At 36.2% G+C, this 27847-nt stretch overlaps 1 protein-coding gene across 1 annotated transcript in view; it reads right to left on the minus strand.

Annotated features, from left to right (window-relative positions):
* LOC120090125 (ferredoxin-dependent glutamate synthase 1, chloroplastic/mitochondrial) overlaps positions 1 to 27064 on the minus strand; it is a 45108-nt gene extending 18044 nt beyond the window's left edge. The window contains exons 1-12 of the mRNA XM_039047644.2: positions 26524 to 27064; positions 23693 to 24005; positions 22042 to 22484; positions 21776 to 21907; positions 18542 to 18640; positions 17976 to 18046; positions 13785 to 13881; positions 13058 to 13150; positions 12101 to 12246; positions 8095 to 8254; positions 459 to 569; positions 118 to 333 (exon numbers count right to left, since the gene is read on the minus strand). Of these exons, the coding sequence (XP_038903572.1) occupies positions 118 to 333; positions 459 to 569; positions 8095 to 8254; positions 12101 to 12246; positions 13058 to 13150; positions 13785 to 13881; positions 17976 to 18046; positions 18542 to 18640; positions 21776 to 21907; positions 22042 to 22484; positions 23693 to 24005; positions 26524 to 26829 (2187 nt within the window). The 5' untranslated portion in view covers positions 26830 to 27064. The remainder of the gene's footprint in view (positions 1 to 117; positions 334 to 458; positions 570 to 8094; positions 8255 to 12100; positions 12247 to 13057; positions 13151 to 13784; positions 13882 to 17975; positions 18047 to 18541; positions 18641 to 21775; positions 21908 to 22041; positions 22485 to 23692; positions 24006 to 26523) is intronic.
* Between the last annotated feature and the right edge of the window lie 783 nt (positions 27065 to 27847).

Raw genomic sequence — 27847 nt, forward strand, 5'->3', positions numbered from 1 at the left:
CATTATTCTCAGGTCCCATGTCTAATATATTTCTTCTCGCAAAATATATATATAGTTCAAGACTCAAGTGCATTATTTTTATTTTATTTTTATTTTATAGGTTGGAATGGTGCTTACAAGCTCTTCGGAACGATCAGATAGAACAAGCAGTTGAGAACCATTGCGAACAGCCTCATCAGCAGCATCACAAAGTCTGTTTAGAATTTTTTCCAGAGAACCATCAACACCCTTACGTATGTCAAAAAATGTTGGCAATACTTGGGCCTTCAAGTATGGATCCTTTAGCAAGGATTCAAGCTCTCCTTCATTCAAAACAGGACTAGACAAAGTTACCTGGTCGATATTCAGTAGGCAATTAGAAAACACATGAGAAGATTCAAATGTGAAAGAAGAACTCTCTGATACCTCTACTATATAAAATTACAACGAAGAATGAAAAAAAAAAAAGGCTTGCCGACCTGTGAAGCATTCTCGGGTCCTATGTCTAATATATTTCTTCGTTTTCCAATATTTACTTCAAGAGACATGACTAGTCCTTCTCTGAGAGGGTCAATTGCTGGATTTGTGACCTAAAAGTACAACATAGTGAATTTATTGCATAGAGAAGTACTACTAATTAGTAAAACCATAAGCACAAAAAAAATAAGAGAAAACAGGCAGGGCCATAAAATGTCTTTAAACTTTTGAAAGCTTTAAATAAAATGAAGTCAGCTAACATTTATTCAAGAGAGAGAGAGAGAGAGAGAGAGAGAGGAGGAGGAGGAAAGAAGAAGAAGAAGAAGAAGTCAGGCAACATGCAGAACACAGAAATCAAAATAGATGGTTTAATTGCATATGTTAAAGGAGAAGGAACGATGATGCCCGATGATAGAACTGCAAAATATAAAACTACTAGAAGACATTTTCAGCTTTTCTCTCAACAATGTTGTTCTACGAAAGGTAACTCTATATTAAGATAAGTGCCACTGTAAACATGCACAGAACACAAACAAACTCAAACAAACATCTCATGTGTCATCGCATAATATAGAGCATGCCTTTTGTTTTCGGATTTCAGTAGGCCATGTCTATGAGCCACATCAAGTACATGTAAACAAGGTTTCAAATTTTCATTCATGTATGTTAAGAAATAAAAATATACAAAAAAATAAGTTAGTTATAAAACTGGATTGCATAAAACTAAACTTAATAAAAAGAAGGAAGAAAAATACAAGTCAAAGAACAAGCAAAAACAGAAAAGTTTTTTTCTTTTTGATATTCATGAATGTCCAATCCAGCTTACGCTCACGGAATAACCTGTCTGACCCTACAATATTTGGGTGTCAAGTAAACTTGTAAGATGTTAAATCTTAGGTAGATGGCCACCATGAATTGAACTCATGACCTCTTCTTTTTTTGGTAAAAGAAACAATTCATTGATATGTATAAGGGGAGAACCCCGAACAAAGAAATTACAATAACAATTGCCAATTACTGACTAAAAAAGATTAACTGAAGTGAGTGAAAGGGTACTTTAATTTACACCAAGAAAAAGCAGTAGACAAAACAAGTTCTAAAAATCGAACACTAGAAGAACATGTATCATTAAAAAGTCTTTCGTTCCTTTCACCCCATAAGCACCAGAGGAACGCATGAACGAAGGCCAACCAAATCACCTACTTAGTACCACCAAAAGGATGACCCACTAATACGGAGGCCAAGGCATCGGAAATATTATTAAGACAAGTGAAGGACCAACCAAAAGCAGGCAAGAGAAGATCCCAAAAGCTAGTAGCAAAAGAACAATGGAAAAAGATGAACCAACGATTCAGCATGCTTATGACACATATGACACCAAGAGGGAGCAAGAGACATATAAGGCATGCGACACTACAAACGATCAACAGTATTGATGGCACCCCAGCTAAGCTCCCAAAGAAAGATTTTAATCCTCTTGGGATATCTATCCTTAAAAATCACCGAATAAAGGTGAGTCAAAACTGAATCCATATCACCCACCAAATCAGTCATAAGAGATTTCACAATAAAGCCCATAGAAGGATCAAGAAGGCACAAACAAGCCATCAGGGGAGGAACGTAAGCGGCCAGATGCCAAGTAAAGGGATGATGAAGCCCATTCAACAATCTCCAACTCAGTAAGATTACAACATAAATTCAAATTCCAAGTGACATAGAAGAGATCCAAGTATTAACAACAATAACCTCAGGTTGTAGCACAAGACGAAAGAGCCTTGAATACTGTTGGCAAGGACACCACAACTTAGCCAAGAGTCATGCCAGAAAGACGCAGAAGAACCATCACGAATACGAGTCTAATCCAATTGGCAATCAGATCAGCAAAAGTATAAACGTACCACCAAAAAGCTCTGGAAAAACCACCAGAAATAGGTGAGGGCCAAACACAATCCGTGGAATAATACTTAGCAACAATGAGCTTCCTCCATAAAGCATCATGCTCAAATAAGAATCGCCAAGTCCATTTGGCAAGAAGAGCAGAGTTTCGATGTTTAAAATTTCCAATGCCAAGACCACCAATAATCAAGGGCGCTGAGAAACCACCCAATTCACATTATGTAAGCCACAATCACCACGAGAACCTTCCCAAAAAAAATCTCTAACCAACTTATCAAGGCAATCAATAACAGATGAGGGAGGCTGAAACAAAGACAAATAATAAGTTGGAAGGCTAGAGAGAGTGGCTTGAATGAGAATGTGACGGCCCCTTTCGAAATATAAACATACTTCCAATTATGGAGCTTATGCTGAATTCTCTCACCCACGGGCTGCCAAAACAAAACAAACTTAGAATTGCCACCCAAAGGAAGCCCCAAATAAGATACAAGCTAGATACCTATTTTACAACCAAAAGAACGCAACAACCAACCAAAATCTGAGTCTAAAACATGAATCCCAAGGAGCTCACTCTTAGCAAGATTGATTTTAAGACCCGAAGCACATTAAAAAATCTGGACAATGTCAAACAAGTTCTGTACAAGTTCTGTAAGGCAGATCTTTCAGCAGTAGAGAACAATAAAGTGGCATCAGTAAACTATAAGTGAGTCAGATAAAAAGTCGAGTGGCCAATAGGATGAGCAACAGTAAGACTCAATGTGGAGCTATGGTCAAGAAGACAACTCAAACAATCAGTAACTAGTATAAATAAGAAGGGAGAGAGGGGGTCGCCCTGTATTATTCCGCGTGAGGGAATGATCTTGCCACGGGGCCGGCCATTAACAATGATGGAATAATTCACATTAGTTATGCAACCTCTAATCCAAGTGCACCAACGACAACCAAATCCTTTTATCTGGAGAATAGAATCAAGGAAATCTCAATCAACCGTATCAAAAGCTTTCTCAAGGTCCAGTTTTAAAACAACCCCTGGTTTATTCCTCTTAGTCCAATCATCAATAAGCTCATTAGCCATCAAAGAAGCATCAAGAATATGTCTGTTAGCCACAAAAGCAAGCTGATTGGCAACAATGGTGAAGGGAAGAACCTTCTTCAAACGATTTGATAAAACACGGGCAATAATCTTGTAGGCACATGGAATAAGACTAATAGGTCTATAGTCAGAAATAGATCTCGAGTCAACCTTCTTAGGGATCAGACAGATATAAGTCTCATTCAGCTTCACATTAATAACCCCAGACATATAAAAATCATTAATAACTAACATCATATCAGATTTAAATGTAGTCCAAAAAAACCTGAAAAACCAAGCTGTAAAACCATCTAGCCCAGGGGATTTACTGACACCAAAGGAGGAAACAGTAGCAAAAACCTCATCTTCAGTAAAAGGACGCTCAAGGTCCATGGCTTAAGGGGACGAAATAGGATTCCACTCAAGATTAGTTGGAAGAAAATGTTGACCCATGTCTTTTGTGAAGAGAGATGAATAAAATGACAAAAATTTAGTCTCAATATCATAAGCAGTCAAAAGACTATGACCATCCCTGGAGAGAATTTCTATAATGGAAGACTTACGGGGGTGGGCAGCAACAATTCTATGGAAAAACCAGGTATTTTCATCACCCTCAAGAAGCCATTTCATCTTATAACACTGTTGCCAATGAATGTGATCTTGAATGGTCAGGTTGTCATCTGTTCATGATGTAGGCGATACCGCATTAGTTGATCCTCATTGAGGGCACCTTTATCTTCCAGATCATCTAAATTGGTCAATTGCGAGACAAGATAGGGAAGATTATTAACTGCGCCTGCGCCAAGCATCATTCCAATCACGAATAATATTTTGCAAACCCTGAAGCTTCATCATAAAACCATGGCTCGGCCAGCCATCTATAGGATGGGAATTCCACCAATTCTCCATCGAGGAACGGAAAAAAGGCACCAGTAGCCAAGAGTTCTCAAATCTAAAGGGACAAGGGCCCCAATCAATATTTACAAGAGATAGAACCAATGGGAAATGATTAGATGTGATGTGATCCAAGCGTTTGAGAGTAACTGTTCCAAATTTACGAAGACAATTTTCAGTAAGCAAAAACCGATCAAGAAGAGACAAATATTGTATAGGACCAGAGCTCGACCACGTAAAGCAACCATTTGATAAAAGAATATCCCGTAATAAATAATCAAATATCCATTGATTGAAGGCATGCATACTAGAGGAAATTGTTCTGTCATGTGATTTTTCCCAAGACCATCTGGTGACATTGAAATCACCACCAATAACCCAATTGTCACCTCCCAAACCAGCTAAATCATCAAGTTCTTGCCAAAAATCAGCTCGAAAAGCATTACCAGAGGGGCCATAAATTGCCGAAAGCCAAAAAGAAAACCCATCAGTCAATGATACATGAATTGATACAGAAAAGTGTCCCGATATAACCTCGAGGATTGAGAAATCAGGCTCGCTCCATAAAATAAGAATACCCCCTGACGTATCAATAGCATCCAAAGTAGTCCAACAAATAAAAGAAGAGCTCCATATGGATTTAATCAATGAGGAATCAACAGATGACAGCTTTGTTTCTTGAAGGAGGACAATACTAGGGTTATGTTGCTGAATAAGCTTCTTAACCAAAGCACGCTTCCACCAAGAATTAAGACCACGGACATTCCAAGTGAGGAATTTCATGGATTCTCAGAGGATCCCTCCCTAATAGCCAAGGTGGCAGATTTATCATAGTGGATTAAGAAAAAAGGCCTTGTAATTCCCTTTGATGCTTGGGTTTTTTGTTAGTAGTATTGGTGATTTTTTTTGTTTTTGGGATTAGGAGGGATAGAAGGAATGGCCATAACACATAAACCGTGTAAGGACAATAAAGAAGCCAAGTCATGAAGACTAATGGGTAAGGAAGGTGGAGTAGATGACGGCTATTGATTAATTGGGTGAAGGACATTTAGTGGGGAGTCGGAACCGTGGTTAACCAGGGAAGTAGATGGGGAATTTTGATTAAGGCTCAATTCTGGTGGAAGAGGGGGAAGAGAGTGAATCGGCAAATGGTTGGCAGCATCCGGTTGATTACCAAATATGGCCATATCAAGGGACTGGGTGATAAATTCATCTTCCTTGGTGGGGCTAGAAAGATAACCCTCTGTGTCAGAACCGGTAGGTAGGTTTGGTTTGTTGGCTGAGGTGGAGTTTAGAGAACCAGGGTGTAAAGTGGTAGGGCTCTCACCGAAAGTGACTGCCGAATTGAATGGGCTGGTATGCTGGTTTTGGAAAGTAAAAGATGAGGTTGACTTAGGTGAAATAATGTGGCTAGGATTTGCATCTGAAGTGGGGGAAGGTAAGGGTTCAGTTGGTGGGCCCACATATTGATCAGTTAAGGAGAGGGAGGGAGGAAGATTTATATTCTTCATATTCATAGGAGATTCGGCCAAAGAAGGAAGGTTTATATTCTCCCTAATTATAGGAGATTCGGTCAAAGGATCAAGATATGGGGAGAGAGAGGGAGTGACCAATTGTTTGGGTTCAATAACCATTGACTTGTCTTTTTCATTTAGCCGAGAATCAATTAGATCCACATTTTCAGCAACCCCTTTAATGTTGTTTCCTTGTGGAGAGAGAGGGAAACACCGTTATCCCTGAAATCCGACGCCGGTAGGTTGAATTCCCACCAAAGTTTCATCAACGGCCAACTCTTTTGGTAGACGCATTTCATAAGGAATGAAATTTCGCTTGTTTTCCTTGATCTTCAGGCAAGCAAAAGAAAGAACCAAGCCCCATTCAATTTGATTTGAAGGTTGTACGAATCCTCCACACATATCACCAATGTACCTAAAAATGTCTTTGGTCAAATGAGTAATTGGGAGATGAAACACATCAATCCAGCCTCCATATGATGCAACCATTTGTTGTTGGAAAGATGATGGTATGGATGGGGAGATAAATAAACTAAAGATTCAAAGGACCAATGGAAGTCCAATCCGAGTTCGCACATAATTTTTTAGAAATATCCAAACTATAAACGTGCAGTAGAGCTTTATCATCAGAGATGGGATTAATAGTACAACGGGATGATAGATAAGATTGGAGAGACTCGGATAGCCAGTCATGAATCACTAATTGCAAACCGTTGAACCACCACCATAGCTTGCCAATCGAACTGTGGTAGCAAAAGGGCAAGAGAGGGACGAATACCACCAGGATTTGATGGGGGAATGCCATTATTGGTCTTTTTTTTTTTTTTTGAAACAGAAACAAACTTTTCATTGATGTAATGAAAAGACTATTGCTCAAAGTACAAAGCCCAAAATACAACAAAACAAGATAATAATCATAATAATTCGGAGCTCAATGGATCAATAGGTGCACCAAGGCAATCTCAACTAGGTTGACACCCCATAGCACCCTCATCATATCCATTTACAAGATGAAACTATCAAACAAAAATCCGAGACTACTAATAGTTACAAAAATGAGGGGGATGCTTCTTGTTTGAACAATTCCTTTGAAGTTCGCGTGGTAGTATTGATTGTTGCCTTGATCATTGATTTAGGTTTCCAAGATAGTCTGAAACCAAGGAAAAGAAAGAAAACTATCCTCTTTTGTCTTCCATAGCAGGGACAAGGATTATGGAGCGGCGGCCAGATTGCTCTAATAGGGTAAACTCGGCAAAAAAACCATATTTGTTGTTGTGGTTTTTAAGCCACAAAGAGTATCACCATCATCAATCAACTTTCTAAAGAATTTATGGTTGTAGGGATCCTTGAACAAAGATTGGAAAGAGGAGGCTAACCAGTCAAGCGATTTCCACGAGATAAAGACAGAATGGATGTTGGATTGACTTTGTTCTGAAAGCTTGAAGTGCTTTCCATTAACCGGAACAATCGGAGTTAGGGAGAAGATTTTAAGTCAATACATATCGATCGGATGATGGAGGAAGAAGGGGTAATCAGTGGAGGTTGGGGCATGGTGGTCAGAGGCTGAGGGATGGTGGTCGGGACTAGAAAAGGAAAGTTCTATGGTGTGGAGGGAAGAGGAGAGAGGAGAGAATATTTTTCCTCCTAAAGCTGAACCCATGACCTCTTAATCCTTTATCAAGGTCATTCCCCTATTTAGGCCAACCCATGATGGTTGCAAATAAACATAAAAGTGAATAACACATACAACTAAATTGAGAAAGAGAAGAAATCTAGCTCAGATGTAGTGGTAGAAATCATGTCAAAGAAAGCCATTTTTTGTTTGGGAGATGTTTATTTAACTAATGCAATATTTGACTTATTTAAAAAATATTTATTGTGTTGGAGAACGTGAACGTAGCATCCTTGAGAAATAAAATTTTCATTCTGACGTTAATCATTGCAAAAAGTTGAATATACCAACGAGAATAGACAAAAATATTTTTGGATATAAATTAGTATAAAAGGATGAAGTTTTATAAGATAAAGAACTGCAATTTAGTCAACATGTCTGGGCCTTATTTTAGGGGAAAAATTAAATGGAAATGTGCTCATGTATGTTAGGTTGTGGTCCATGCTGTTTGCAGCAGCAAGCTGCCGTATTATGTTTGGACATGACAAGTACACATAACAGCAAAACCTGTAGTACTAAGGAACAGCACGCAACAGTGAAGGACATTCACAAGTATTTCTATAATCAGGAAAAGGAAACTTCCAGTGAACCTGTGCAAACCGTTGCTTAAAATAATCATAGAGCATGTGTGGCTTCTGAGACAATATTGCCAGTGGAATATCATCTCCCATGCAGAACGTAGGTTCCTTTCCTTGAGCAGCCATACTCTCTATAATCATTTGGACATCCTCACTAGAGTAGCCAAATGCCCTGATGCAACAATTTGAATTAATTAGAATGAATAGAGATAGCAAAATATCTCAATGAATGAAGGCAAAAGTCTTGAAATAACATGAGGAACCTGACTATAGTAATATAAAAGAATAAATTATCATTTTATGCAAAGAAGTCACAAGTGCATCAACTTCATACCAAAGATAAGATTGAAACAAAGTCTAATAAGTTGATGCGTACAAAGATGTGCATGAAAAGAACAACATCAATTACAAAAATGAAGTAAAACTTACAACATTAATTGTAGATTTAGTTTCCTTCAAACCTCTCACTATGTAGAGTTTCTTATTCCAATTGTCCTATTCTAACAGAACAGAAGATCCAAGTAATAAGTTGATGCGTAAAAGAACTAGAACCTCGATAAATTCCTACAATGAAAAGAAATCTTAACATCCTAGAAACCAAACTAGGGTAAGGGACCAAAGAAAGATTGTTCAGAAAAAATTTCTTTTTTTTGTTTTCGTCAGGAAAAATAGTGATAAGCACCAAGTTTAGGCAAGTGACCAAAGAAAGATTGATCAAAATAAATTGCTTTTTTTTTTTTTTTTTGATTTAGTGATAGACCCCCAGCTAAGGTAAAGGATCAAAAAAAGATTGCTAAAAAAATGAACTTTTGAAGGAAATTTTGTGATAGAAAGTTAATAAAAGGAAGGTTTTGTAAAACAAAGAAATCAAAATTCCTACCACTTGAAAATCTTATTTACAGGCTACTCTTTATTCTTTACCCCATTTTTGTATCCAATCTACGGATCTTTTTGTACTTAATTATTCATCCCATTAGTAAAAACTACATAATAGTTGCATGAATTAGTCAACTAATTATAGTTAGTGAGTTAAGAAGACCCCTAGATAAAGGCCTATAGAAAAGATAGCCCAACAAAAGGAGCCAAATCAAATCCTAAGCAAATCCCATGTAACTTAGCTAATCTTATCGTTGACTATCTACTAATAACATTAAGAAGAAAGATTACCAAGAGAAAGGCCAAGAATTTAATAATATAGTTAGAATTAGGGAAAATAAAGTTATTCTTGGGTAAATACTAGATATTCCCTTTTACCTCATTTGTGTATTAATCCCTTATAAATAGGGAGTTCCTCTCCTGTTTTTGACACAACTTGATTCATAATAAAGATTCAACAGCTTGATTCAGGGAAGACTTCTCCTTAGCCATTTAGGCTACACCAATTTGGTATTAAAACGGACATTGGAACAATTTTGGCTCCGGTCAGTGGAAGAACAAGAAACTCTTGGTGATGCATATCGCAAGAACGAGCTTCTTGAGCTATGCTCGTATCTGAACAGCGCACACCTAATTACAAGGGAGAACTCTTTAACGTAGAAAGTTTCATCGAATCATTCGAGAATGGAGTACTACAATGCTAGAAGACTGCTCAAGACCAAAAAATACTCTCTTGATTACAAAGAAAGAAAACCATGAAAAGCAAAAGCTTATTCGGGAATGCCAAAGAATTATCCCTACTCCAATTCAGAGGCTAAAACATTTTCAAGAACATGGCCAAATTTGAATCAGAACATAGACTTAGAGAAATTTTGGAAGAGAATGGATGAAATCTGGCATCTTTTAAGTAATATACCCAGATGAGAAATGACAAGAGCAACAACAAGGCTAAAATGTCAACCATTGAATGTAGCAGGAAGAAAATCGAAAATTTATCCAAAATCAGGAGCTCAGGGGAATAGAAGACGATCAAGAAAATATTCAAGAACTTACCCACAGCTATGAAACCACGCATAAAATACCCACAAACCGACATCCAAAACTCTAACATGTAGAAGAAGAAACAAATGAAAATGACAAGTCAAGCAATTACCTAGCAATGGAAATTGAAGGCAAATCATGTGATGGAAACTTGATCTTGCAAATTCCACACAAAGGCGAAGATGCGACCAAGAGAGATGATGACGTGAAGTTCACGAGCGAAACGAATGGAAAATGGTGCATTCTTGGCATGGGTTCTTTTCCTACCTATGCGTTTGAGTTAGAACCAAAGAAAAGGATATGAAGAAAGTGCAAGGGCAGAATCTGCATGAAGAAGACAAGATACATCAGTTCTCCTCTAACCCGCCCACGTGAACTGACCCAACCCATGTGGTCAACAACCAAAATTTGGGTTTTTTTACCCACGGCCCATATGATCCAACTCAAAAACAATTTCACTCTACTTTCTTGAATATTTTAGCCCAACACATAGCTGAACAAATTCCAATTAATGTGTTGACCTGGCCCAAGCAACACTTCTCTCATAATTGCAATGATAATTACTTCACTTCTTCATATTCTGAGGAGGAACTGCCATTCAAAATTGATTCAATGGGAATATCAATTGACTTACTAGACATTTCAGGAGGGCATGCTGCGATGTGCCCACAAGATGTTGCTCAAGATTGACAAACGATGGAGAACATCAATCAGATTAGTCCAAAAGATTTGCTTGATTTTGTTGTTAGTTCCTTCTTTTTTTTTTTTTTTTTTTTTTTTTTTTGATAGGAAACAAACAATTATATTCCAACAAAAAAGAGAGCACAGCCTAAGGGCAAGGAGTTAAGAAGACCCCTCCCCGGAAGACTAATACAAGAGAGCCTTCCAATTGTTAAAAATCATCAAAAGGCTGTAATTACAAAAGAAATTGGTGTAATTTGTGCACCGCCTAAAGGTTGTATATTGAACAATAAAAGAAAAAGAATTACCATAAAAAATTCCACTATTTTTCTTTCCTTCCAAAGACACCAAACAAGAGATCGAATGGCACATCTCCAAAGAATCTTTCCTTTACCACTAAAAGCATAGTTGTCAAGCCCATCTATAAACCAATAATCCACCTTTTTTGGGAGACAGCACTGCAACCCAAAAATGCTAAATATATTTGACCACCCCTTGAAAGCATAATCACAATGTAAGTAAAGATGGTCCAAAGACTCCTCGTCCTTCATACAAAGGCAACAAATAGATTTGGTTGTTAGTCTTGAGATCAATGTTGGACAAGTTTCAAATGAGGCTACTATCTTTGAGTTTCAATCATTTGAAGACATTTCAAATGAATTCATTCAAGCAACTAATGGTGAGATTAACCAACAATACATGGAAGCGTGTTTTTTGAACTTGTTTTAACATATTTTATAACTACAGGAACTACTGGGTCCTCTTGCTTATGGAACTTGATTGGCAGGACTTTTGGCATGGCAACCAAACCTTGGGACAACTTGGTAACGTTCCTTGGTGTATTATTGAATATCAAAGGTCATTTTCAGTTGGAATTCTTCCAACCATCGGCTCAGGAACATTAATTGGAGGATGATTGTTTACTCCTTTCCTACTATCTTCTTTTTTATAAAAACTTGATGACAAGTTTTTTTCCTCGCTTACCGTAAGGATAGAATTGATGTAGGGATAATTAGGGGAAATTAGGTTATTCTTGGGTAAATCCTAGGTTAATCTCCTTTGCCCCTATTTGTGTATTAATCCCATATAAATAGGGAGTTCCTCTCATGTTTTTAATACAACATGATTCATAATAAAGATTTAAAAGCTTGATTCTTGGAGTATTTCTCCTAAATCATTCTTAGGCTACACCACCTAACGTGGCCAATTGCACAAATTAGGCCCTGTAGAGAGGCATACTTAACAACCCACATTAATCCCCAAAGTTGAACTTTTGAAGGATTATTAAAAAAACATATAGTTCATCTAGATTCCAGTACAAGGATCAGTAAATAAAAAATTTCTTTACAGATGTTATGAACAAGATAGGCTGTATAATCTGTCCTAGACACCTTAAAAGAGACATCGAAAAGAAACTTACTGTTGGCTTCTCAGCAATTTATCAGTATCCAATACCGTTGATGCAAGAAAATTCTCAGGCTTCAATGAGCGCATATTTTCCTTGATCCACTTTCCATATGGATATGACAATGCTACACGTTTTTTAACTTCTGTATTCTCAAAGACCTGCAAATCGATATCAATTCAATAACCGCGTTACTTTGGAGGTTTGAGGAGAAAGAAACAATAGAACTTTAAGTGAAAAGTACTCTTTGCAAGATGAGAAGATAGATATGATTTGATAAATGTATCCTTGGTTCTTCTTGTAGTTTTTCAAAGGAGTTCAAAAACTATTCTATCTGCTGTGGAAGTCCTTTGTGTGCAACTTGGACTCTTAATTTGTTTGTTGGGTTGGTGCTTTCAGCTTTGACTTGATTTCAATTGGCATTATTTTCCATGGAGGTTCTCCTTAGCACGAAGCTCATTAGGAAGCTTGAAGGGAGAAGAGAGTTGTCAGAGGAGAAGTGAAATTGAGAACTTAGTTGTTACATGCTTGTAATGTATAAGTAGCTTTTGAATATTGGGGGAAAATGTTCTGAGAGAGAGAGAGAAGTTTGAAGATTGGGGAAAAGAAGGCCAGATTGGACAAAATCTTTCTAATTTGTTCACTTTTTATTCTCCTAGTCATATTTGTATGAATTGGAATCGGGAGGCCTTCACTTTGTATTTCTTATATTTCCCGTTTTCTCCCACTCCAATGGAGTTTATTTCCTTTGAACATTTTCAAGAAGCTTGATTCTTATTTAAAAAGATAATAATCATCATCATAATTTAAGCAAGCTAAAGATTAAATATGTTGATTACAGTACAACAAGACAACTAGGTCTGGCAGTATTTAATCTGCACCACTGAACAAACAGTGGCCAGAACTTCCAAACAAGACCACGTAACTATACTCAGATGCAAAAATTAAAACCAGAGAAAATTCAAAATAAACCTGTCCGGTCTGCAAATCAGCAGTAATCATCATTCCTGGACCAAGACGGCCTTTCATTGTAACTTTAGACTCATCCATTGGTAAGACACCAACCTGATAAAGAAGATGCCAGTCAATATAAAGCTGAAATAGCAATTGTGCCTCAAAAAATTGTAAGAACACGTTCTTCTCATTATTTCACAAGGAGAATGCCTCATAGATAATGCATACAAGCACAATGGAACAAACTAAAAAATGAGTAAATACATAAAATGACATTAACTTTATTTTTATTCATATTTCTTTTGGCTTTAACAAAATCCTTTTTCATTCCATTCCATCGATAGAATTTAGAATTTTAAAAATATTACAAGAAACATGAACTCCAACTGAGATCACATCAAAACATCAAAGCAACTCCTGAACAACCAAATTATTTTGGTGTCATCAAGGCCAAGTAACTAGAAGGTACATACACCTAATCATACCAAATACATACTGAAACTGGTTTTAACTATTTTGTTTCTGAACCAGAGGCAGCTTTCGTTGAAAAATGACAAGAGACATTCTAAAAAATACAAACTCCACAAGAGAGTGAAAATTAGAACAAAAAAGAAGGCAAGATGAACCACAACAGAGAACCAAAAAGAAAAAACAACAGAAAAGAAATTTCCATGACGAGAAAACACAGAGCGAACAAAACAAAAAGAAACTAGCAACTAAAACAAATAGAAGATGGAGAACAAACCTCAGATGCAACATAAACAAAATTATCTGATGTGCGCCAATACCGAGCTGGGCGCAATCCATTACGATCAAGACAGGCACCAACTGTTTTTCCATCACTGCACAAAATCAATTGCATTAACAAGGATCAGAAATTAGCATGAACCTATATTTTTCAGAAAAGGTAACAAGGCTTTACACTGAGGTGTACAGTGTTAAAACCAAAAAAGGGGAAATCTTAATAAGATACACAGTAAACCTCACCTTTCAAAAAATGAAAATTAGAAAATAATAGCTTCAACCATTCAAAAGAAATGACAAGAAAACCTCCCGACTATATTTAACCATGTTAAAGGGTAATTGTAAATGAAACGCAACAAAACACTATGCACCTACTCATTCTTATCCAACCCAAAAAGAAAAAAGAAAAAAAGGAGAAACTATCCCAAAAAGGCTTTCCATCACAAAAGGCTTCTTTTTTTTTTTAAGAAACATTAAAAGATATATTCCAAAAGAGGGAAACATCTCAGGGGCGGGGTTGAGGCACCCCTCCAAAAAGAGCTACACAAGGAGGCCTATCACTAATAATCAACAAAATTAAGGGTGTAATTACAAAAGAATTTCTTGTGTATCACCAAATGCTTTCTAATGCTTTCTAATGCTTTCTAATTTATGTATCACCAAACAAGCCTCTTTAGTTTGATACGATTAGATACAAAAGGAAACAAACAAAAGAAAGCAAAAGCAATAACCAAGTATCCTGTAATGCACCCGGACATCTCACTATGATGACACCCCTATATTACCCTCAGCATATCCTAATACAATCAACAAATACAGCCAACAAAATAAACATACTAAATCAGCCAAGAATACAAGCCAAGAGAAAATTATACTGAACAAATTAGGGCTCTCTAGTTCAAGTAGAGGACTTGGATGGAAACTCTGAAAATGCCAAGAAGGACAGCACGAAGAAGAAGCTGTGAGTCTAGCAATGTCAAAACGATCCCTTCAAGTCGTAAGCTTATCATGAAAGACGCGCCAATTCGTTTCAAACCAAAATTTATCTAATGAATCATTAAGAGCTTTAGTCCAAATCAACTGTGGCCTAGACTTCAATGAAGGATGTAATAAAGCCTGCAAATTACAAGGGAGGCTGCCAGATAGTAACATAGATTCAACACAAAATTGTGAGCCTCGAGATGAATCAGAAAAATTCAATGCCAAACACACAAGCATGTTCTGAAGATCTATTTATCATATCAAGCTGGCTCAATGACTGAAGGTTCTTGAGACTTACGACAAACAGATTCAATGAAACTTGTCAAAGGGGAAAATCAACCCAAAATTAATCCACGGTCTCTAACTATGGACTTCAAATGTGTAGGAATTTCAGAAGAGGACAATGGAGAGAAACATGAAGCAGCCAACAAGTTATTTTTCAAGTCGTCTTCATTTTGAAACAGAGCATTGAGATCAACCCCAAAGTTATCAGCTTGCACTGCTACACTTCTTGGTCAGCTTCATCCCCGACACAATCTATGTCCACACTCCTAGCACTGATAGGAGATTTGAGGCTGGATTATATGCTCCTTTTTTGGTGGAAATTTGAAGGAGAGCATGGAATACCTCTCATAAATTGAACCTTTGAATTTGGAATGATGAAAGCAGAGTGTTTAAACTTCTGAGCTGAAGGTGAGCTAGAAACTGACTTGTCGGCAGGGACTAGTAGTTGAGCACGAACGCAGCAAGCTTCTAACAAATCCGGGTTGTTATCTGATACAACTAATTTAAAGCTCGACCTCTCTTTTCTTTCAGAAAAAATATCGGGAATTGAACCTTGACGCTGCTTTCCTCAAGCAGATCTGAGTTCATAATTGTAGACCAAGAATTTAGCAAGGAAGCCTTTTTCCTTGCAAAGTGCTTAGGGAAAGGCTTCAACAAATTCGAGCGTCTCTTGGGTTTCACCAAACATGAAGTGTGTGTGGAGAGAGACTTTTCAATTTTACTTGTGCGCTGCTTCGTTGAAAAGAGGACTAATGACTGTTTTTTCAGTTCTTGTTTGCTTTGGTTTGATATTTTGTCTCTTTGTATTTTGTCTCATTGTAATTGAGCTATTGCTCTTTTATGATATCAATGAAAAGTTCCATATCCATTTCAAAAAAAAATCTATCGTTGATTACTATTCTTGGAGAGAGAGAGTAATTTTGCACCCATTTACCGCCTTTTCAATAATTGAGGATCCAACAGCTTTTTCATTAGAATGTTGAGCTTCATTGGTTGGGATTACAAGAAGATATGAAACCCCTTCAGGTGTGGAGCTATTATTCCTAGAGTGTGAAACAACTGAGGCGTTATCATCATTGGTGGCAAAGTCACCTTGAATATTTTCGAAGGGAGATCAATCAACTCTTTTGGAGTAACAGCTTTAACGCCATTTAATGGGGAAACAAACGTCTACTCTCTGGTGGCCTAGATGTCAGACTGCCTACTTCATTCTCTCTTCACAATAACTTTGCCTCTACGTTCACCTTTGTCCTGTTTGGTTTCTTGATTGTCTTCTCCGTCAGGTGTGAAGGTGAACTGGATTCAGGGGAAGACTTATGGCAATCTTCTAATGAATTCTACAAATTGAATCATCCCCCTTAGTGCTGGAAACTAATGGATTTCTTGAAAAAATTGAGGGACTTCAAGATGGTAACAGAAAATCCAAATCGGGATTTAATGATTCAAACTCCAAACCTTCATTCTGCAAAACTTGATTCAAACAAACAATATCAATTGGATTAATAAAATTTTTAACGAACAATTCTCCTTTCACCTTTCGAGGAGGATCAATACATTCTATATCTTCAAAATTGAATATATATTTCCATGATGGCATGAATCCACATAAGTTTTTCTTAACTTGAATTTTAGCTTCAGATACGATAAGGATATTCAATGCATCCGTCGCAATATTTTCCAGACCTCCAAAGTATGCTCCGATAGCTTCAAACGTTTGTTTGCACCAATAATCCAACGGGAGATTCTTGATCAAAATCCATCCTCCATAACCTTTCGAATACAACAGTCGGCTATGCACAAATTTGTTCCACTTCTCAAACTTCAGGTGCAACGAACCACAAATCTGCCATTTGCCTGGTTCCTCAATCAATTCCTCTAGAGATCCTTGGTCCGCTTTATTAGACTTTTCCGCAAACAGAGGATTGACAATGACATTAGATTGAAAGTATACTCTTAACGTTTTAGCTATTTCCAACCAGTCATTGAACTCAAACAACTTATGGGCTAACGCAGTAAAAGCTCTCTTTCTGAGTTATAGTTTGTATTAAATCACCGACTAACCCAAAAGTTTAAGCTAATGGGTGAAGGTAAATTTATATTTCATAGTTTTCTTTGTTTCGATTCGGCTCATCACAAGGCTTCTTCCTGGTGCTTTTTTCTAAATTTTATGTAGATTATTTGTTCCAAGACTTATGCCTTTATTGGAACACTTTTGTTTCTCCTATGTAATTTGTTTTTTCACCTTATTTTATGCTTTCTATCTCTTGTACTTTATGAGTTTTTGTTTCTTATCATTACATCAATGAAAAAAACTGTTTCCAGTTCAAAATAAATTGTAATCAAAATGGGACTATAATTAATAAAGAAATCTGTGTGATTTGAGCTCCACCAAAAAGCCAAGTTGGCTTCACTTTTGACTTTAAAAAAGGAAAAGAGTTCTTAATTATACCCTTGCCTCCATCATAATCAATTGCAGATCTTTTAATAACTCCTTTTGTCACGTTTGTATATTTTGTTCTCTTTGTGAAATAGTTTCTCTTTCTTGTACAAAAATATAAATAGAAAAATAAAGACAGGTTGAAAGAAAAAGGAAGAGTGGCAAACGAGAAAAAAAATAGCGGGTGGGTGAAAACTAAGCTTAAGAGATGCCCAACATGAAGACTATCTGCTTTAGAAACGCTGAAAAGATGCAATAACTTTTACTCCATTTCATCAATCCACGACTCCATTTCATCAATCCACGACATTGTTTTTTCTTCATGAACAAAACATGCAACAATTTAAACTCAAAACTCATATTTTACATCTATGTTGAATTAGTATTAACATCAAAAACTTAGACTACAAGGCGAAACTTAATTTATTAACTCACTGCTTAATATCATAACCACCAGACACTTAAAAAGAAGCCTTTTTTAGATGTTACCTGAACAACAATAAAGCAGGTCCATCCCAAGCCTCCATTTGACCTTTGTAATAGTCATAAAAGTCAACAACCTAAGAGAAGGTTAGAAAAGCAACAAAAAAAATCATCTCCAATGTAATTTTAATATGGGTACACAACTAATTAAGATTGGTGAAAAAGATAGTTAAGACAAAAAGGAAAACAAAAAGGAAAAGGAAATGGAGAAAATAATAATAACAATAATAAACTATTAGGAATCCAGTCTTACAAAAGCACACATGACCATTAGTCTCTTTTCACTAGTTCAATGAAAATCTTTGTTCTCTCTTCCAAAACAGCAAACAAAACAAAAGCATACAGAAACACAAGGGAAGAATGCATTCCATGAAATAGAAATCCATCCGTAAGAAAACAACCCAAGTAGCCTAACACCCTCATGGAATCCAACATGTACTGTAAACTTATTTTATGGACACTGCGTCCTGTGAATTCAATTTGATGAATGGAAGGTGTGCAAACAGTAAATTCCAGGGAAGAAGAGAGAAAAAGATGGAATGACAAAGTGATAAGGTCAAAGGCAATGGTACCTCGGGATATTTGATCATCAAGGTAGGATGGTTCTTGTAAGCCTCAGGAACAAGGATCATGAGAGCCTCCTCGGGAGCACGGCCACTTCTTATTAACAACTAAACCAGTAGAAGACAACAACTAGTAAAATATGAGGATCTAGAATCAGATTATGCAGAAATTCAGTAAATACATAAACTAGAAGTGGTCATCTATCTTTCAGGCTTCAAGAGAAACATACCAATTTTTTTAGAAAGCACAGAAATATTGATAATAATAGAAATACAATTTCCATTATGAGCACACTGTAAAGAACCAAATAAAATACCAAAATCTCAAAATCCAACCTTTGATCAATATTTTTTGTGAACAAGAAACAACCTTTTATCAATATTACACAAAATAATTAAGTCTGCCTAATTAACGTTCATCAATTTTAATTCTCTGTCAGCTGGAGCATAGACCAGCTCATCAAGACATCAACAACTTCGGTTTCTAATTGTCAAATTCTAGATCCTCCTTTGATGTTGATGGCAAATGAGTAGATTGATTATTGGCGGAGCACTCATATGCAAGGTGTGGTTATCAAGTTGGGTCCTTTTTTTCTCTTCTGATAGGAAACAAAAATTTCATTGATGAGATGAAAGTAGAAAAGGGGATCCTATCGGATTACAAAAGAATCTCTCCTATTCATCATAAAATTAGTTAAACTATAGTTACAAAATGGAAAGAGCAATTTATACTATAACGCCCCATGTTTAGGAGGGGAACATGAATGAACCGAGATCACATCCGAATGAGAAAGATCCTAAGGACATAAAAGTATAGTTAGGAAATGCTTAAAAGAATTGGAAGTTACTACCACTACCAACAAGGTGCACTTTCCATTTTGTGGCCCAATCAAAGGAACTTCAAAGTTAAGCGTGCTTAGCTTGAAGCAATTTTATGTTGGATGACCTCCTGAGAATTTTCCTAATATACATGTGAGTGAGGACAAAGCATGCTAAAAGGACCCGTGTTGGTTTGTGGGGGATAGTCGTTACTCCTAAAAGCATCAAGACAAGTAAGGATGACGTAATCAGGTCAATGGGGATTCAAAGAATGCCTGGGCCATCAGGTGCCGAATCCGGATTCTGAATCCTGGGCCTGGGGCGTTACATATACCAACTAAGAGATAAGAAAGTAATAGACGTGAGTGTTGCGTTGTAGTCGTATTCCTTATCGGTAAAGATAAGAGAGTTTTGTTCAAGCCAAGTAGTCCATAGGAATGCACAACACGAACGAAGGTTAGCCATAGATGCTTCTTCTACCTTTTGAAAGCGTGGCCATTGAAAAGGAAGGATAGGAATTAGGATACCTTGAGAGTGTTGTTTCTTGAAGGTAAATTTAATATTATATCTAACACTCCTCTTCACTTGTGAGTTTGAAATATGTTGAAGACTCAACAAGAGCAAATCAATATTAATTGGGAATGGATTAACATGGCATGGGTTATTTGTAGCTCTGATAGGTGGTGACTGAAAGACAAAAGTTGGACGACGTTGGAAATTTTCAGCTAGAGCTTTCATGGCTGGAAAAAAAAATCAAAAAATTCACCAAATACAAAAATCATTTTTTTAAAAGAAAACGAGACATTTCATTGATATAATAAAAAGAGTTTAATGCTCAAAATACAATAACGTAGAGACTAAAAATAAAAGTTCAACTTAAGGATACAAACTAAATTAAACAAAGAAAATGAAAGCATTCCAATTTAAACAAATGTCTTGAATAGAATAATTAGAAAAATCCTTTGAGTGAGAACACCATGAGAATGCATGTAGACAAGCTGAAACCAAGCGAAAAGACCAAGAAAGAAACCCTGATGATTTGATTCAAACCATATCTCAGACAAGAGAGCTTTCACGGCGTTGGACCATAAGATTTGAGAAAAATTTGCTAAAAGAGGGCCGCCTAAGAGCTGAAGAATATTATTCCAAAAAGACTTTACACTTGCTTCTCCCTTTGAGTATCAAAATCATGAAATCATGATCTCATCTCTACCAAACGGAAGAACAAGAGCAGTATTCTGAGCATGCGAGACTTGAGGCCACTAACCAATAGAAGGAATAATCATAGACCCAGGAAGCTTCTGATATAAAAGAACTCAAGGTCACAGTCGTACAACCTATAGAACATATCCTTTCATGTAAGGTCGTAGGAAGCTTCATATATAATGTTGCAAAGAAACCCAAAATTTCATTCTCAATATCTTCGTGAGAAATAAGAGAAACCCCATTGCGAGAAATAATTTCAATAATCAAATTTTTCTCATTCTCAAGAGAATAAAGATTCAATAAATCTCCCTTAACAGCATGCTGAAGTTCCATTTCAAGATATAAAAATCATTTGTTGATATTTGTGATTCTGAATAGTATAAAAACCTCTTGTTGGAGTGCCCTCCCACCACAAAAACCCGAAAGGAAAAACCTTTTGGTAATCAATGTGCTTTGTGCTCCATCCTCCTCCTCCATGTAATAGTTTTCTGAAGGAGTGGGCTCTCTCTACTCCCCACCCCACCCCTAGGCTAGTTTATAACACTTTTCTGGTTTTCCCTTGAATAGATGCTTCTATTTATAAATCTAAAGAAAAGAATTACTACTTACTTTGGGAAATGTTGAACTGAAACCATAGACTTCAGAGGTGCTCGATCCTCCATGTAATAGTTTTCTCTAGGAGCAGGCTCTCTCTACCCCATAATTGCTACTTTTTAACTCTTTTTTAGGTTGCCCTTGAATATATAATGTCTCTATTTATAAATATAAAATTTTAAAAAAAAATTAATAATAATAAGTTTGGGGAATGCTAACCCTTTTTTGTCCAATATACATGCCAAATGGATGAACATTGTATAATCCTTTTTGGTTTTTTTTTTTTTAAATTGAAGGAAAGAACATTTGTACTATCTTCTCATACTTTTTTTCCAAAGCTCTCCTTTTTAATTTAAAAGAAAAAAATTATATTTGTGGCCTCTTAGATTATTTTGTACATTGTCACTGCCAATTTTCGATTATCCTTCATTTCTTATTATACGGACCATTGGACATGACACTCAACACAAATTTGTAATCATTGAAGAATCTATATAACAATGCACAAGCAAACTTGCAAGTAATGTGTTCAAAATATGCAAATAACCAAATTAAATATAAGACGATTAATATGGTCCATCTCCATGGATATGCATTTTCACTAATAATGTATATAGATCTTACTTCGGCTGCACTATCGAGATTGGCTGAATCCGATGCCCTTGGGTTGCCATATGGACGAATTTCATTTTCACGACCCCGCCATACAGATGACTTTAAGGAGGCTTCTCGAGATTGCATCCAATTTAAGTTTCCCTGATTAACAGTAAATAGTTAGCTTAAAGGTATTTACTGAACTTATACCATAAACACATTAACATCATAAGATTAGAGACAATTAGTAGAACACCAACAAAAGAAAACATACAGACAAACAAACAAATAATTACCTGTATCGTATTGATCTCTCCATTATGACCCAGTAACCTCATTGGTTGGGCAAGAGGCCATCGAGGACTAGTATTTGTACTATATCTTCGATGATAAATTGCAAAGGGGGATTTATAGAGATCATTCTGAAGGTCATCATAAAATAATCCAAGAACCTCTGAGCGAAGCATTCCCTTGTAAACTATAGTTTGATTCGACAAAGAACAGAAATATAGCTCACTTCCCCAACTCTTAGAGTTTGCTTCTCTTTCAATCAATTTCCTACAAATGTAAAGTTCTCGTTCAATGTCGTCCACATTCTCTTCTTTAACTACTTGGACGAATACCTGCTCAATGTTTGGCATGGTCTTCTTTGCATTTATACCAACCACAGAAGCTTTCACAGGAACGGGCCTCCAACCAAGCACCTCAAGACCTTCTTGTCTAAAGATACTTGCGATAACTACAAAACAAGGATTAATAGCTTTACCTAATTAAAAGTGCAATAAAAGTGATGTCCATATAGACAAAGTTGGATAAATAAATTATTTTGAGTGTTTTGACAAGCAAGCCTAGGCCCCAGAAACACAAGAGATGTGCACCTCACTTCAATGAAGAGAGGCCCCCACCTTCAGTGCAAGTCTGCACACTTAAGCGTGCTCTAAAAGCCCCCTCTTATTTTCTTCTTTTATTTTTCTTCAACTTTTTTATGAAGAATCTGTTAAATACTATTCAAATTATACTTTTTTTCCTTTCTTTGATAAGTAAAAATTTCATTATGAATGAAATATCCAAAGTGTTACAAAAGGGGCCCATAAACAGGATTGCAAAACATTCCTCCAACTAGAAACAAGGAAATTTAAGTTGTCACTGTTGAGGGGATGTGTATTTTTACACAGAAAAAGAGCACTGAATAAAGATGATTCAAGAACTTTCCCAGGAGATCTCTCTTTTCCTCGAAAAATCCTTGAGTTCCTCTCATCCCATATCTTCCAAAGAATGGCTCTAATTATGCTAGCCCACAAATGCCCTTTTGTTTCCTCAAAAGGGAATCAATGAACATCATTCTGATTCACGTAATTGTGTCCAAAGGAGCGGCAAATTGCCAACCAAAAGCAGCAAACTCTATATTCTTTCCTCTCATTCTAGTACTTTTTTCCTGAATTTCTCTCCCAAAAAAACTCTAGATTCTTAACTATTTAATACTCTTTATTATTAACGGATCGAAACTTGTAAGAAAAGGCTTACGTCAGCTAATCATATCAAATCATTTCATCATCCCACATCTGCCCACAGTTTACCATAGGTAAAAGAATATATTGCTTTTTTTTTATAAAAACAATTTCATTGATGTATGAAATTACAAAAGATGGGAAAGAAATCCAACTTATCCAATTGGTATTAAGAGACGAAAAAGTGTAAGATTTAAAACGTGGTAACAATTTACATCACGATATAGCTAAGTAATACTGTCCAAATAACACAGAGTTCAAGAGTTCAAACAAAAATTGACCAATTGTAGCTTTTCAAAACTCAAGAAAAAGTTTTGTTAATTGCCAAAAAATAAATAGATAAATATACACACTTGAGTAAAAAACAGTAGCAATAATCAATAATAAAGGAGAGACAATTAATCTGGTTCAAGTAGATCAATTATAATTGAACAATCACCTTCTTTTGCCTCTTTATTTTGGCCATCATCTTTGGGGAGAAAAACCATGCCAACGCCAGTATGCAACTTATCAAATGAAGGAATTCCCTGCCCGTTGGCCCAATTATCAAAAAGATCCCATGGGATGGAAGACATTAATCCTGAACCATCACCAGAATCATTATCAGCTCCACATCCACCACGGTGTTCCATACAGCCTAGTGCTGTAAGAGCATCCTGAATAATCTTATGGGATGCTTTGTTTTCCAAGTTGGCAACAAATCCAACTCCACATGCTCCTCTTTCTGATATTATGTCATCCAAATTTGCAACCTGGTCAGCATCAAATTACATCAAGTATACAGGTATAACTAAATGCTTTGATTACAGACATAGAATACAATGATTTTCAAAAGGGTGGCTTCTCATAAAGCTTAAACAAATCCATAAGAAATTTGAATTAAGTTATACAACGAATATAGAAATTAGAGTTAAGGATTAAATATCTTGCACATAAAGAGAATTTAAACAAAAAAAAAGTAAAAGCAGGGAAAGAGAACTTTATTCAAACAGTGAAGCCACTTTATTGAGTTTACGAGGCCTCCGAGTGCACAAGTTCTATAGGAATAGCTGCCTAAACTCAACAGGAGTGGTTTAAAAATGGTTCTTAAAGTTTCTCTCATTACTTCAATGTTTTATTATCTTATCATTCATGATGCTATTCATTTACATATTTTTTAAATTTATCTTCATTTTTCTATTGTGCACTTCAGGGAGGAGGGAGGAAGAAAAAAAAATACAGCCCGGAAGTATTCCAAATCTTTGCAAGATTGCTAACTTTCTCTTCAAAAATCCTTTTCAATCCTCTCCATGATCTCCACATAGTAGCTACAGATGAGATTATTCATATGATTTTAGTCTATCTCCCTGTTATCCTTGATTCAAAACGCATGCAAGGCAAAAGGAACCCTTGCTTTAGTTAAAAATAATAATTAATTAATTAATATTATTATTATTGTTATTAATTCATTCATTCATTCATTCATTAAAAATATGTCCAAATACCTTTCTCTAAAGAATCACTTGCAAAGGCTCTATCTTATTGTTCATGTTAATATACTTTTTGACAAATTTATTCATACTTCGCTATTTTGTGCTTCAAAAAAGTAGTCCCGACCTTTCTTTCTCTTTGCACTTTAAGAAACATGACCTACCACTAAAACCCAATACAACCAAGCCTCCCACATGCCTCAAATCCCAAAGCTGAGCCGAACACTTTGAACCACTTTACCCTTGGATTGCAAGTCCAAGGACAAAGAATAATAGATGGTCAAGAAGTTCATGTGCTTGATTAGAAGAAACACATTGCTAGTTGTAGGGGCACCTCTTTCACACACCTTCCATTAGTACTGATCTTCCTATAAGCAGCCGCAAAAAATCTTCCTACCAGTTCACCAATTGCTAGAAAGAGTTTATGTCAAGGAACACTTCTTCTTCTTCGAGAATTTATTGCCCAACAAAAGGAAGAACAACTTACGGGTCAGGGGGAAGAGGGCACTCCATCCTAAAGAGAACTAATTACAAGAACACCTTCCAGTTCAGTATCCTAAAGGCTAAAACTTTTCGGACTGATAATCAAACAACTGGACTGAAATCGGCCATTTGGGTTGAACGTTTCTTTTAAGTAAGATAAATAAAAATGTTATTAGCAAGAGAATTAATGACCATATGAACCGCCGTGGGTTGGGGTCTAGTGACATTGAGAGATGTGAGAAGGGCAAAGAGATTTTTAGAAAATGGTACCTATATAAGATGTTAGAATCTTACAAGTTTCTTGACATCCAAGTGTTGTAAGGTTAGGCGATTGTTCCACAAAATTTGTTGATAGAATTGATGGTCACATCATTCGCAAAGTCTACAACAGAAATTTATAATACCCTCTACGATTATTTTGGAGTATAATTGTCAAAGACTACCTAAATGTGATCCTGACCTGATGATTTTCAACCTTCTGGATCATATACGCATGTAATGTACTATCTTTTTCCTCAAGGGGCCTCTTCATCTCTAAGAACCATTTTAAGCAAGTATGGAGGCCGATGTAGGCTTTCTAAACACTAATACAAATAGATTGTCGTGGACCAGAAACTTACAAATGGATCACTGTTACTCCAAAAATTCTTGACAGGCAATGATGCACAAAAAAACAACATTAAGAAAAAATGTTTGACGTCAATGTCATCCTCACACAAACATCAATTTAATAGAATAATCAATTATGTCTTCTTTTCTATTGGAATGCCTTAAATCTATTATTTGGAGCTCCAAACGACCAAACACGAGATCTCACTGAATCTATAATCTGATATTTTTTCTCTAATAATAAACTATTCTCTCCCTCTACCCGTGAACATGGCTAACATACTTTTAGTGAACCATGTAAATCTTAGTGTCGATTTTTCTACTCTCTACCTTTTATGTTTTCTTTGTTTATCAATTTCATAACATTCTCCACGGGGAAAGGACACACACATAAGCACCAACTACCATACAATCTAGAAGTAGAACAAACCGTAGGATAAAACAGCAGCTACTTTACACTACATCCCAGGACTCCAAGACCACCCCCAATACACACATTACAGAAATGCATCAATCAACTTCCTCGTTCAATCATCAGAATCCTAGTACGTAAAACTAAATATAATTCACAAACGATCGTCACTCCGACTACACAGAGAGACTCGAATAACAAGACACGGTGAAGCGTTCCCCATCCAGACTTGAACCGTCAGTGTGAACAATAAACATACTTTCAACCAAACAAACACATCTCGGTAGAAATACGTACCTTAGGAAGGGGTTCAGAAGAAGAAGGAGGAGGAGAAGAACGGAGTGGAAGATCGAGAACCGCGTTGATCGATGAAGAAGACTTGGAAGAAGTGAAGTGACGAAAGGAGCGATTAGGCAAAGACGAAGAAGAGGAATACGAGAGGGATGATTTCCTTCTGGTTCTATTGGACCTGCCATAGAAAGCAACGAAATCGAGAAGGGAGAGAGCGTGAGTGGGAGAGAGAAGAGGAGAGTGAGGAGAAAGAGAAGGAGAAGAGGAAGGGCGGAGATGGGAAATGGAGGAGGAAACAGAGGGAAACGCCATGGAAGGAGGAGGAGAAGGATCGGAGAATTATGGATGGGAGAAGAGGAGGAGAAATGGGATAAGAAGAAGAAGAGGAGAAATGTTGGGAACCACCCGAGCCTCAGCTGAAAGATGTAGTAGAAATAGTAGTAGTAGAAGTGCGGTCTTATGCTTTCACTCTTTTCTCTCAACTTCGTCTTCTTGTTTGTAGTTGATGGATGGGTTTTTTCTCTTTTTCTTTTTCTTTTTCTTTTTCTTTTTTTCTAAAAATATTTTATTTTATAGTGCTTTCTCTTCCTCCGCTGATGCTGACGCTTTCAATGGCTGCTTTCCACTGTGGAAAGTTCTACTACTTTTCTGCTGTGTCCACATCCCTTTATCACCCTCCGTTTTAGCTATCCCCTCTAATTTCTTTTTTCCTTTTTTTATTTTTTTGGAAAACGTTAATCCGTTTCTAATACTTACCTACTCACCAAAAATATTTCACTTTCAACCAACATTTAAGTCCACGTCAACGCAAATATCGAGATATTAATTTTACCTAAATTTCAATAAAAATATTGATGAAATATTGAGATCTCAATCCATATTTTTCGAAAATTTATTAAATAAAATATTCCAAATTTAAATTAGTAAATAAATATTTTATGATTTTCAAATAAGTTAATATGTCTATTATTTATATTATATTTATATTAATATCACGTTGACGTTTTTCTTTTGTGTTTCGTGGATTTTTTATAATATAATGGAAATATTGATTCACATTTTATGTCGATTTCGAATCCATAGAAACGTAAGAATATTAACATGTTGACGGAAATTTAATATTATGCTTTCAGCTTTATTTCATCTTAATCAATGAATTTTTAAGTTGGTTCTGTTTTTGTTTCTTGACATTTAAATAATATATGTATTGAACAAACCAAATTAGTTGTTTTCTTAAATTTTAAATACCACATCGAGCAAATTAAAAGTTATATTGTGAAAAAAAAATGGATATTATGAAAATTTAGGGATTAAGATAAAACAAAGTTGA

The sequence above is a fragment of the Benincasa hispida genome, chromosome 11 (genome assembly GCF_027475165.1).
Source record: "Benincasa hispida cultivar pf3 chromosome 11, pf3_genome.v1.1, whole genome shotgun sequence".
In the NCBI taxonomy this organism is placed as follows: Eukaryota; Viridiplantae; Streptophyta; class Magnoliopsida; order Cucurbitales; family Cucurbitaceae; genus Benincasa; species Benincasa hispida.